This window comes from Pygoscelis adeliae, unplaced genomic scaffold (genome assembly GCF_000699105.1).
Source record: "Pygoscelis adeliae isolate BGI_AS28 unplaced genomic scaffold, ASM69910v1 Scaffold157, whole genome shotgun sequence".
Classification (NCBI taxonomy): Eukaryota; Metazoa; Chordata; class Aves; order Sphenisciformes; family Spheniscidae; genus Pygoscelis; species Pygoscelis adeliae.
Genome location: NW_008825107.1, coordinates 416,853 through 429,261, shown reverse-complemented (window position 1 = coordinate 429,261; position 12,409 = coordinate 416,853). Strand labels below are relative to the sequence as shown.

The 12,409-nt window shown below is 43.7% G+C and overlaps 1 protein-coding gene across 1 annotated transcript; it reads right to left on the bottom strand.

Moving 5' to 3' along the window:
- LOC103919898 (glycerol-3-phosphate acyltransferase 3) lies at positions 1-11,887 on the bottom strand. Its single transcript, XM_009327490.1, has 11 exons — positions 11,816-11,887; positions 6,330-6,600; positions 5,755-5,829; positions 5,167-5,256; positions 4,898-4,991; positions 4,371-4,486; positions 2,826-2,881; positions 2,265-2,350; positions 1,595-1,723; positions 1,033-1,112; positions 1-171 (listed from the first exon to the last, which is right to left on the bottom strand). The coding sequence occupies exons 1-11, from the start codon at positions 11,838-11,840 to the stop codon at positions 45-47; spliced, it is 1,149 nt and encodes a 382-aa protein (XP_009325765.1). The 5' UTR covers positions 11,841-11,887; the 3' UTR covers positions 1-44.
- Positions 11,888-12,409: the final 522 nt, after the last annotated feature.

The window sequence follows — 12,409 nt, the reverse complement described above, 5'->3', positions numbered from 1 at the left end:
CTGCTAAGGCTGGTTTTGCAAAATCAGTTTTCAAGAACAACCATTCAGTCTGACTCTGTTCCTGTAGACAGACTTCCTATTGATCCATTTCTCACTAGCATCTTGCTGTAGTTTTTCTGCTGTTCTTCTTTGAAAGTATCTTTGACTTTCGCTCTTTTCAGACCTCCATCCCTGGAACAAAGCAAGAGAGGAAAGTAACCCATCATGATTGTTACCACTATTGTTATCAAACTATGTATTATATTAGTGATCTTAGACAACTCTAGAGTCTTAACCTAAAAGATTATTAAGAAGGCTTTTCTTCAGAGCTTTAGAACATCCAAGTTGAAGCATGTTTATTAAAACCTTTACCTTAGGCCATAATGCTTATGTAGACCAAATTTTGAGTTTAGCCTGTTAAAGCAGGCTACTCATGTTGCTAACAGGTTGCACCTACCATAGAAATGTTTGCCAACCTGGGATGCTATTTCCCTAGACTGTAGGGGCAACCTTGTGCAACACCACAGTTGTCTCTTGCCTTATATCATTCAGAGGGCCAGCTGGGCCTCATAGTTGAATCCGTTTGCCTGTTCTCTTCATCAGAATCTTGCTCTCCAGTTTGTTTCATACAGTCCTATGAAATCTAGGCATTATGCTGCTACTTACTGAGGTGGGACATGAGAAAGTTGGAGCAGAAAGCCTCAAGCCCCATGTTTTTTGTTGTTCATCAGTTTTGCCAAGTAACTTCATTTCTGCTCCTTAATCTCAGCATGAGTCTCAACATGAAAACAACTGTGAAGGGGCCCTCTTCAAAAGCATCAAGCCGTTAGGTGAAACTCACTGCATGAGAGCTACATGCTCCAAAGACTTCGTGCATCTTTTTTATTTTTAGTTTCACATACACATATGTGCATGTGAAGTTACTCCCTCATTTTCTCCCAAGTAGAATAAAGTTATGTTGAATGTTTTCTGTCAAAGCTAAGGGAGGAAGCACCTCTCAATCAAACTAACAACAGATAGTCCGTGAAGTCTAACAACGATGGCATCACTCACCAGGGAAGTTCAGTCAGTCCTCCTTGGAGAGCAATGGCTGACCTCACTCTGTTGGCAAACTGAACAGCATCTTCGCCTTCCTTCAAGGGTCATAAATTCAACATAATCAAAGCAGAGAAAAGTGAATTGAAACAGACTTCCACAACACTTTTAATCTGCTGCCTCATCAAATTAGCTCACTGCCAAACAATCCATCCCTTATCATGCCAACACAATCTGATGTTCCAATGTGATAATAATTTAACTCATTTTTCCCCTAAAGTGTTGAAATTAGGGGAAAATTTTGCTCCAACAGGATGGAACATTAACAGCATTGCTACTGTGAATAGCAGTATATTTACTACTATCCTTTGCATATTTGATGCACTGCTGATGGTACCAAGCTGCATTAGGAAAAGCTAAGTCAAATCATACATCGGTCAACATTAACAAAAGTTCAGTATAAAACTCTGATTTGGAGACACAGGGTGGGTAGGGGTTTTGGGGAAAAAGAGTAAAAAGAGGCACTTGCAGACACAGTCAGGTTCTTAAATAGTTATCAGTCAACCAGATGCTAGATTACCTTTCTAACCATTGGTGGCATGTACCACACATCACAAACAATGGCCCAGCTGGTCATTATTCGCAGCAGATAGCTCACAATGTTATATTTGCTGCTGTTCCAGAATGCATCTCCAAACTGAGGATCATACTGTAAGGGATCACAAAAAACAAATAATGAAACCCTTTCCCCACAGACGATCACGGCCTGTCTCAGATCTGAGGTGGATGCTTTCAGTCATATGCCAGAGTTCAGAGAAAATTCACAACTGACATGTTTGCTTAGAACGAGGCTTTAGAAAAATTAGCCTGTGCTTATTAGTGCTGCTTGTGATTACATGACAGAAGCAGCAGCAGATGTCACCCATTTGCCTGAACAGCCAAAAGAGCTAAGTCTGCTGCAAGCTGCATGCTTCTCTTCCCTTCAGCACTGGGAAGGACTAGCTGGACCTCCCTTCCTTCCAGCTTTCCAGAGGAAGAAGCTGACCCCACCAGGTCCTCCTACCAGCCAGGCTCCATAGGCTGAAGGACTTCACGTTCTCATTTCAGACACTTACACTCTAGGAGTCATCCATGGCACGTAGCAAATTGCCAGAGCTACTGTGCTTTCATTAGGAGCTGTACTGAGACAGCTTCCTACCACCCTGACAAGAACAGATCCCAAACTTCAGCAGTCAGCTATTTCCACTTACTTTGATTGCAACAGGATAGATTGTCCCTCCTATTTCAAAGCTCCCCTTCTTGAACATCATCACAGATGTATTGTTTATGCAGGTGCCTGTCCAGAAGAGAAACTAAAGTCATTACTTCACATAGCCTACCACATTTCAGCAGCAACACTACATCAACATACAGGTCTTACTCACTGAGGAGCAAATGCAGGCCCTTTATGGGTAATTTAAGCATCTCTCCCCGATTGCTTTCACTCTTTGTCTTGTGACTGACTCCCTGAATGAAGCCAGAGTATGTGCGAGAAAGCACAAGGCTGAAGTTAGATCTGTAGGACAGTGAATTGATATTCACAGGGCAAAAGAAACAATCTTTCCATTCTTCTGCCTACAGTTTCTGCCAGGAGACCCAACAGCCAGGGACAGTATTGTGTTGTCTTCATGTAATCTAATATTAAAGATGACATTTTTCCCTAATAAAATCTAAGCCAGAGGTTAAGATACATTTGAGCACCAGAAGCCATGAAAAGAGAACAGGGATGACATCTACACTGAATGGAGATAAAGAGCAGTTCAGCTTCTTACCTTCTGGAAAAATTAAGATCGGGAGCTTGCTCTTATCTGCCACATGTTCCCTGAGTCTGTGGAAGCAGAAGGAAAGCTTAAAAAATAGCTCCTTTCCACTCTTCATTCCCCAGGCAGGTGCATTAAAAATATCGTTACATATAACACATTTGTTTGAAACCAAAGCCTTTTATGGACACTAATTTGTACTTGCCTTTCTGTTTCTGACAAATCTGAAGCTTTGTGCAAGCCATCCCTTAGGCCCCTGGTGCATTACACTGAGGCAACGTCCTGTTTTCTTTCCTTCGTATTATTTTATTAATGACTGTCAAGGAAGCCAATAAATGTATGCATTAAGTCAATCCAATTAACTCTCATCAACTCAACCTGCAAGAAATTGCCTACATAAGAAAAAGTCTTGTGCTGTGGCCCATCCAGGCTCTGCTTACTTAACAGCAGATTTCTTAAAAAGAGGAATCCTAAATGCCTACAGCTCACACTACTTGAACAATGCTTGGATGACTTGGCAAAGCTGTCCCGCTGCACAGAGGCCAATGAGGTGGTGAAGAAGTTAACCTGTCAAAATTAACCTAAAAGTTCTTTAAAAATTAGAAAGAATTTCTATCACTGTACTACAGTGTTCATGGGTATGCCTTTGGTGACATTCTGCAGAAAACTGCCTTTGTAAGCAGCTCAGTTTAACTAGACACATTTTGGCCCCTCACCCAAACAAGCAAAGCTTGTTATTTCTAGTGGCTCACAATTTCAAATGAAGTCAAGACAGTTCGTGTCACAGAAAACTCATTTTTTCATCAGTATTTCTCTTTAGCAAAAAATCCCAGAATTTGAAGTATCTTCACATCCTTTCAAAATGTGTATCTGAATTCATCAGCCATTAGTTATTATGGTGGCTACCCAAATGAGATGTTTTGTGACAGTCTGCTGCAATCCAGACCTTACCAGAACCTTCGGTCTGAACCGTTTCACCCTGTCTAAACTTTTCAAGCCTTCCTTGGTGACCTGGGAACCAGACATTTCGATCAGTCTACTGTATCAAAGCCCACACAAGCAAGCACAACTGGGTCATTCTGAATGATCCAGTTTGCTGCATACCACCCCTCCGACTCACACCAAGAACTGCTGTTGAGCCACTACTATACCAATTGCTTCCACTCCTACCTACATCTACCGATTTGCAATACCCCACATTATTCCAGCCTACAGTAACATGGAATTACAGATAACTCATATCCCTGTGATTAGCATTTATAAGCAGCAGTCATCATTTGGAATAAGACAACTAGATACGGCTCCTGCTAAAAGATGATGCTTTCACAAGTCGGCCTTTTGCCCTCTCAAGATCCCAAGGTTCCAAGTTCCCTGTTTCCCATTGCAACCTCATCAGCTTCTTGGGCTTCTGTCTTTCCAAAGCTTTAATTCCTCATCTGGGTCTTTGATTGTTCAATGACTCGTCGGGGATTACATACCCGGGCATGGCCTCTCAGGCACTAGTAGGTACCGGAGTTACATGAGCACTGCAATTCCCCGCTCTAACCCACACCTCACCTTTTTGTCACTAGATGGCGGTCTTTGATTTCCGAGCGCTCAAACCAGACGTGAGGACAGGCCTTGACTGTGGCTCTCTGAATAACTCCCATTAGTCCACCGTGAACCTGGCCAACCTGCAAGCCCAGTAAGGCACATCAGCATACGAGACACCTGAAAAGCAAGACTTCCTCTTCTGCATACCCCCTCAGAAAAACCCAAACACACTGGAGACTGCAAACCAGGACTGGGCAGTGCCCACAGAAACTATTAAAATGCATTCACTTGAAAGGATCTAGACGCATGCATGGAAGTGTACCTCAAGTATTTCACCAGATGAAGAGCCATTGACACTGCCAGGACAACTTCACCAGCATGTAACTTTTAGACCAACTTCAACACAATTTATACTTTTCCCCACTGACTAGTGCTCAAGTTAACATATCTACTGAGAAAGTTAAGTACTGAACTCCACAACCAATACCCCGCAATCTTTCCCTTTCCTGGCCTCTCTCCCCCTGCTATGGTCATCATGGATCTCCTCATACCATTGCATAGCATCCATCATTTGTCAAAATGATCGCATCTATCGGTGATGTGTGGTTGGCAACACAAATTCCTCCTTTCTGAGGTTTGTTTTCCCTGTAATTACATAATTTTTTGTTAGACTACTAGTGCACTAAGTACCACATTACACACACAACAGTTCCATAAAGCTGCCAGGTGAGTCAACAAAGAGCTGCCCCATTTCAAATGGGATACTCACACACACAGAAGTATACACACACTTTTGCTATCTTAACATCAGTTCACTCACTTGTTATGGTAATGGATAGTACCAGACAGAGCTCTGACAAGGATGCGGGAGCACGTGAGGTGGACCACTTCACTCAGATAGTTTTTCACACTGAAAGAAATCACAGGCACATGGAGGATTCTGGAAAGCAGCTAGACACACGTGCAATATTGTCCAGCCTACTCAATACAACTCAGGGCTGAAATTTTCCTGGTACCCTGGAGCAGAGGGATATTCCTAGCTCTACCACGCACTTGCTACAGCAGCTCAGCCAAGATGCATCATACCCTTGGTCTCACTTACGTAGGCAAAGCTGTTATCTCCTCACTGGGTATTTTTTATCCCAGCACCGTTATCTTCCCTACAACACTCCCTTTGAGTCTCTCATGACAGCAAGAGGAGCCCATCAGAAACCACCAACCTCAGTGCCAAATGTGCCAAGAAGCCAACCTCAGCCCAAGTTCAAAAAGCCACTAAAAGCAAGGCCACAAGTTTGCGGGTGGAATGGACTATCAGTAGTCTATCACATGTAAAATCTCTCCAGTCCTAATCTTGAGCTGTTTGCACTGATGCAACTTGGCAAGTTCGTCCCTCAAACACAGTACCTACCTGCAGTTTGGCAGCTGTCCTACCATGGTTGTCCCCACAATCATTGAGGTAATCCCAATGGCAGCAAGGGTAAAGCTACAGACAAAATAGACATTAAATCAAAATAAGTAGTTTTGCTCATTTTAATATCACTTTCCCCTTTAAAATGGAAAGGGATTGCAGGAATTCAACTATTCCTCAGATACTTGACATACCCAGTTCTCTAACTCAGTAATCCCTGACACATTGCTCAAAATCATGGTCTAGCAAAGGCAGCAGATTCAGATACCCCAATGCATGTATTGTCAGGGAGTTTTAGAGCTCACCCAACTTACACTTATATTGCAAATACACATGACTTAGGGGAAGCATTCACAGAAAAGATGACCACTAGCCCTAATCTACTCTCCACAGTAAGTGGCAACATAAAAGTGTTCTGAATGGCTTCTTAACCATTCAAAGGAGAGTTTAAGCCAGTTCATCTTCTGTATCTGCTAATGCTGCTTTTGGGTTAAAAAAGCTGAGATGATGTTTACCAAGAAAACACACATTTACATGTTCCCAGACCGAAAATCCCTCAGTACCCATGAGCTTACCGTAGGGGCAGCAGGAAGCAGTACCGCACTACAACCCCAATGACCCACACAACAGTCAGCCTCAGGCTGATGTAGTGGAAGTTGACATTAGTCCTTGTGAGGAGATTCCAGGAGACCAGCTCTTCAGAAGAAAACCTTTGGGTAACTTCATCTTCCACAATGGCCTCAAACCCTTTTCTGCAGAAGTAGAATATGTCAGAGAATTCGAAGTCCACTCGATGCAGACGTGCAATTTCTTTCTCCATAGGCGTTTCATCTCTTTCAATGATACCTTGGGAAGGAGAGGGCAACCGTATGAGGAAATAATTCTACACAGTAACAGTCATCCTCCAAATCACTTGCCGCTCTGCATTACTCAAGGAGACAAATTTACTGACAGAACCCCTCCTATGATAGCAAGATCAGATGGGTAGTTGAACACAGCATACTCTTCAGTAGGCCAGTTCTAGCTCCCCTTCCTCACATAAACACCTTGAGCAGCAAATATACCAAGTTCTGTTGCCTACTGAAGGTGAAGCAAGAAGGCAAACCCTTTCCCACCATCTGACACGCCCTCAACTCAGCAACTTTATCCAACACCATCTTACACTTCCAGAGGAAACCAAGTGAGACCTTGGCCTTTCCATTCCCTTCTCCTGGTGCTCTGTGTATCTAAGCACATTCAGTCTCCTCCATAGAGGCTTCCCTGTTCCCTAGGCCCATCTCTTGTCAGACATTCTGGCATCCCACAGCCACATTCAGCTGAGACGTGCTCTATTGCTATCTGCCAAAGCCCCAGACCACAACAGCTACCTGACATCTGTGCACAGACCAGCTTTGAACCAAATGCACCTCCCTCCCTTCACAGCACAAGTCTTTTCTATAAGCACAGAGAGGACGACACTTTTATTTTAGTTTAAATCAAAGAAAAACCCTCCAAAAAACGAATGTCAAAGAAAGTTGTGCTTAAAGGTGCCTTGATATAATTTAGTTCAGCACTAACAGTTGTGTTTCAGTTGAACTCTGCCCACATAATGCCCAGCAATAGAAAAGAAACCTGGAGAGTTCAGAATTGCAGTACAAATAGCAAGTATTCCCACACCTCCCCCTTTTTTGTTTTTTATCCTTATGGTCTGATAAGACCCAATTTCTCACCACAGCTTTCAAAGGCAACGACAAATTGTGCAAGCTAACTATAAAGATCAAGTAGCTGGCTTTCTGGTAAGCAAGTCTGGCTCCAGAAATTGATGACTGAAGAAATCAAGAATAACATTTAACCAGAACAACCATCCCCTGAGACACTCAACTAGGATTACAGAGGTCCAAGTTCAGGTTGCCACTCTGTCAGACACCCTCTGACAAATTGCATAATCTCTGTGCTTCCATGTTGAGATAAAAAATGGGAAAGGAGGAAGCACCCACCTGTTTTAAGCTACCAGGCACTTTCCCACAAATATGCATCCCACGTGGAAATCTGCATCCCAAGGAAGTCTTGCCAGCAGAAAAACTCTGAATGTATTTGCTGTGCAAATCACACACAACATTTAAATTACAAGTGGCATGCAAAATCTTTGTATTGCACTGTAGCATACATATGGGATAACACAAGAAGCTCCAGGATACAAGTCCCACAGGTCACCGAGATGCCACACTGCAACAAAACCTATTAACACCTTCAGCTCTGAACTCGGCAGCCACAACTTGCAATTCCACCAGCAGACGATCTCAGTGCATTGTCCTATCACTAGCCTACAAATATAAATTGTTAATATGGCACACCCAAACACCCACATGCCCTTCAAAATCTAAATTAAACAAACATACAACACATCAAACATTTAGCAGGATGGACTATACTTGTGTTATATTTTAAATCCAAACCAGAGCTCTAGTTTGTGGTTCATTTTTTCCTCTCAGTCAGTCCCTTAAACCTCTAAGCTGTGAAACATCCAGGACTGTAGGTGAGTCAGCCCAATCTGTCTGCTCCATGCTGCTGTTGGTGTGGGAGACAAGTCATAGCCAAGAAACTGGCCAGGGGAACTCTCCAGCACCCGTCACACAAGTACCACTCTTCTCTCCAGTTCCCAGGAGAATGAACTGGGAACACTTCCTCCTTATCCAGTCCCCAGTTCAGCATCAGCCAGGCAGCTGGCTCTCCTGGTTCCTACTTCTTGGCTGAAACCAGCCCAGGCTTCAAGTTTAACACACTGCTGGCACAGCTGAGATAGCACGGCCTGTGCTGTCATCATTACACAACACCCCCATGCACAAGCTGTCTTGCAGCTTTGGGACAAGCTACTCCAAGCCAAGATCTCAGCAGCACCTGAAGATATTATGAACAGAATTAAACACATGCTACTCAGATGATGTATTTAGCCTTCTTTTAATCAGAAGTAACATCTAATGGCCTTTAATCCCTTGGCCATGGGCAGAGCTGAGTTTGCCAAAGACAGCTAAAAGGCAGCTTTATGCACGAGTACAGCAAACACCCCTCTCAACCAAAAAAGCCATAGCCGCTGCTTTACTCAGTGTCACAGCACAAGCCCCAAGCCTTCAAGCTCACATAGTCAGCTAATTATAGCAGGCTCAAATTTGACACTATCTACTTAGTGTCACATTATTTGCATAAGCTTTTCTTTTAGTGGATGTCACTTCCAAAACTCTGAATTAACAGCATTTTTCTGTTTTTTAAACCCACCAACTTGAAGAGGACTGCCTTTCGACACAGCCAACACCCACACTGACAGCTGAGAGCTGATTATTCAGCTGCAATGAGATAGACTAACCTCCAAGTATCTGCTCAGCCAAGAGCTACCACTGGGCCCGGCACAAACACGCTGCCCTCTAACACAGAGGGACCTTGAAGTGACAGCACCAGGTAATTCCCCACACAGCAACTACACCAGCCAACATTTTTCTTGGGACTATTCCTTATCATACCACCAACGCAGGGGCACTGGCTGCCATTTCTGCCAACAGATGTGAAATACACTGGATTCGGTACTGCAGAGAAAGGTGGTGTCACCTCAGTCATGCTCCCTCTTGTCTTTCATATTGAGGGACACTGGATTTTAAGGTCTTTGGGGAGGACCATTTTTGCTCTGCCTGGGAACAGGAAAACTTGCCCTTGCACACGCATCTGCAATGCTCCCTCCCATCCCGACACACCTCCTAGTGGGGACTGGATGGTCAGGAAAGATGGAAAAGGTGCTACACATTCCCCTTCAGCACTTAACACACATGCGTACACACACATAGACACTTACCTTTACCCCGTTTTAATCAGCTACTCCATAATGCATTATCACCGGGAATTTCTCCTCCCTCAGTAAATATTGTGTAATGTAACTGGGCCTCTCGATCTGCTCGTGTTCTGTCACCTCAGGGGATGCCAACTTATATACTGCACTGTTAGACCTACACCTGCCCTGGCCCTCAAGTACTTTCATCAACATACAGGAACCCGAACTCCTAATCACAGGTCTGTTAGTCCTATGCTTAAAAAGCTCCCAAGAGCAATATACAGAGCACAGCTTGGCACTACAGACTCCACATCTCCCCTGCTCCCCATAGCTTCTCAAGTAGGGAATAGTTAGACTCCAGCTTACTGCAGTAAGAGCTGCCTACAGTGGGGAAAGGTTTTAATTTTAATTTCAAATATAAAAAGGACATTAAAAAGTGTGCTTCAGGCCACCATTGCAATCGTGTATCCCCATCCGTAAGACTACCTGAACATAGCCTGCATGCAATCATCTATATGAATTACCTCAGGCCATTTTTACTATCACTAATACTCCAGACAGTGGAGTGTACCCAGATTAGTCCAGGTTCTGAACTACAGCACATATTAGCACTGTACCTCCCTCAGTCACACATACAGGGGGAATAGGTACTTGTAGTTTTATGGAAAGATAGCCCATAGAACATGATCTACTAGCTGGGTCCTCTCTTCCTTTACCTTTCTTTTCTATAGAAGAAAAAGCTACATGCCAGAATGATCAGATGTCTAGGAAGACAAGAGCTGTGTGGCTAAAGCAGCACAGTTGAATCTCTTGCCCTCTCACTGACCCCAACATGATGGGACACTATCACCCATACAAGAAGAAAAAGAGTGTCTTGCTGATACAACCTGTGAAACAGATAGCAAGGCACTGTCGTTATTTGGAAGGATCACTCACCTTGCCTTCTCCCCGCCCCAAAAAAACCCACAACTTCCAGGACACTTACAGGACATACTTTTTCTCAGCCACTTTAAAGTCAGCAATTAAATAAGACAAATTTTAACCTGTTTTAAGAACTGCTGTGCAGTACCTCCAATTTATTATTACAGGTGCTAACTGACAATTGGATCTGCTACCATCAGAGCCTGTTTCATGCCTGGCCTGCAAATAGTACAATACCAGTGTTTACAGTATTGATAATGATACTCCTTTGGAGAGGAAACACACACAACCAGTTCAGTCCCCTTTACTGTATCATGTTCACATGAGCTAATTCATAGAATCATGTAGCAATTGACTTGTCTACTAACTGGCAAGCTGGTTTTGTTTCCAGCTATGCTGCCTAATGAGGGAGCACACAGAAAATGCTGACACTGCTGTCAAACACTGTCAAAAACAAGCAAATCAATAGCAATACCAAGGCAGTCAGGAACCAGGAGAAAACCAAGCGCTGGCTGCAATGCCTTGTTCAGCCTTCTCCTACTTCCTGGACAAACTCAGACTACTCTCACTGTGCTTACAGCTCCGAAGTCTTACAGCCAACTCTGACCTAGTACAGCCTACCATGACACACGCGCAGTATGGGTTAAGATACAGTAAAGGAACTAATTTCAAAATTAGGCTAAAGGAAGAAATATGAAGCAACTCTTCAGCTGTCTTTCTACAGATAATGAGTGTAAGAAGTTTGTCTGGCAAACACTGAGATAACTCCAGGGGGCAAAAAGTGAATAGCAGCAGACTGAAAAAAGGGAACAAGTATAACACCACACACTTCCATCCAGCAGTCCTACAACAGAAAAAGTACTGAGCTTGGGAGAGAAAAGTGCTGTCCACTAAACACTCACATCTCCTCAGAGATTATTAAGCATACTCTGATGCTGTTAGGACTGAGATAGTTGGCCAGCAGCCCTGCAAGCAGTGACCTAAAGACAATCAAGACAAAAATCAAGCTCATATTGTAACTCGAAAGTTTCCCTCAACTGAGGACAGTCTCCATCTTAAGCTCAACTTTGTTTTGTTAAACTTAATGTTATTTCATACCCTTCATTTCCTCATCCCCTGATTTTTCAACCATTCAGCACAAGCCAGTAAAAGAAGCATTTCATTCTGCAGGAACAGTTCTTGTGCCAGTAGCATTGCAAAACAACTAGATGTAACAGCTTGTAACCACCCCACCTCTTCTCCAGTTCTTTCATGCACACCTCTAACTTCCCCATTTGAAAAGGACTCAGTTCTTCTGCTTTAGAACATTAGTCTTATCAATTTGACTTTACCCCAAGCTCTCACCATTAGCAGTAGGAGTCTTTAGCATCTGTGGCTGTGGCTTTTTGACACCTTTTTCTATCCGTATAGTGGCCCACTGTTGAAGAGAAAGAAAACATTAATTTCACAAATGTAGTATTCACTTGAGAAAAAAGTCACCTAAAAAGCAACAGTTAATCAAATACAGGTTGTGATATTCAAAGAGTATCATCACCAGGTAATCATCACCCATCTTCCTCAGATGTGTCCACAAACAATGTGTGTCAATAAGGCCAAGTGCCAGGTCCTGCACTTTGGCCACAACAACCCCATGCAGCGCTACAGGCTTGGGGAAGAGTGGCTGGAAAGCTGCCTGGCGGAAAAGGACCTGGGGGTGTTGGTCGACAGCCGGCTGAACATGAGCCGGCAGTGTGCCCAGGTGGCCAAGAAGGCCAATGGCATCCTGGCCTGTATCAGAAATAGTGTGGCCAGCAGGAGTAGGGAAGTGATCGTGCCCCTGTACTCGGCACTGGTGAGGCCGCACCTCAAATACTGTGTTCAGTTTTGGGCCCCTCACTACAAGAAGGATATTGAGGTGTTAGAGCGGGTCCAGAGAAGGGCAACGAGGCTGGTGAGGGG

Coding starts and splice junctions, on each gene's coding strand:
- LOC103919898 (XM_009327490.1), bottom strand. CDS start 11,840: ATGCTAAAGACTCCTACTGCTAATG. Junction 5,257..5,754: donor GGACAGCTGCCAAACTGCAG/GTAGGTACTGTG, acceptor GATTTCTTTCAG/TGTGAAAAACTATCTGAGTG. Junction 172..1,032: donor GGACTGACTGAACTTCCCTG/GTGAGTGATGCC, acceptor GCTTTGTTCCAG/GGATGGAGGTCTGAAAAGAG.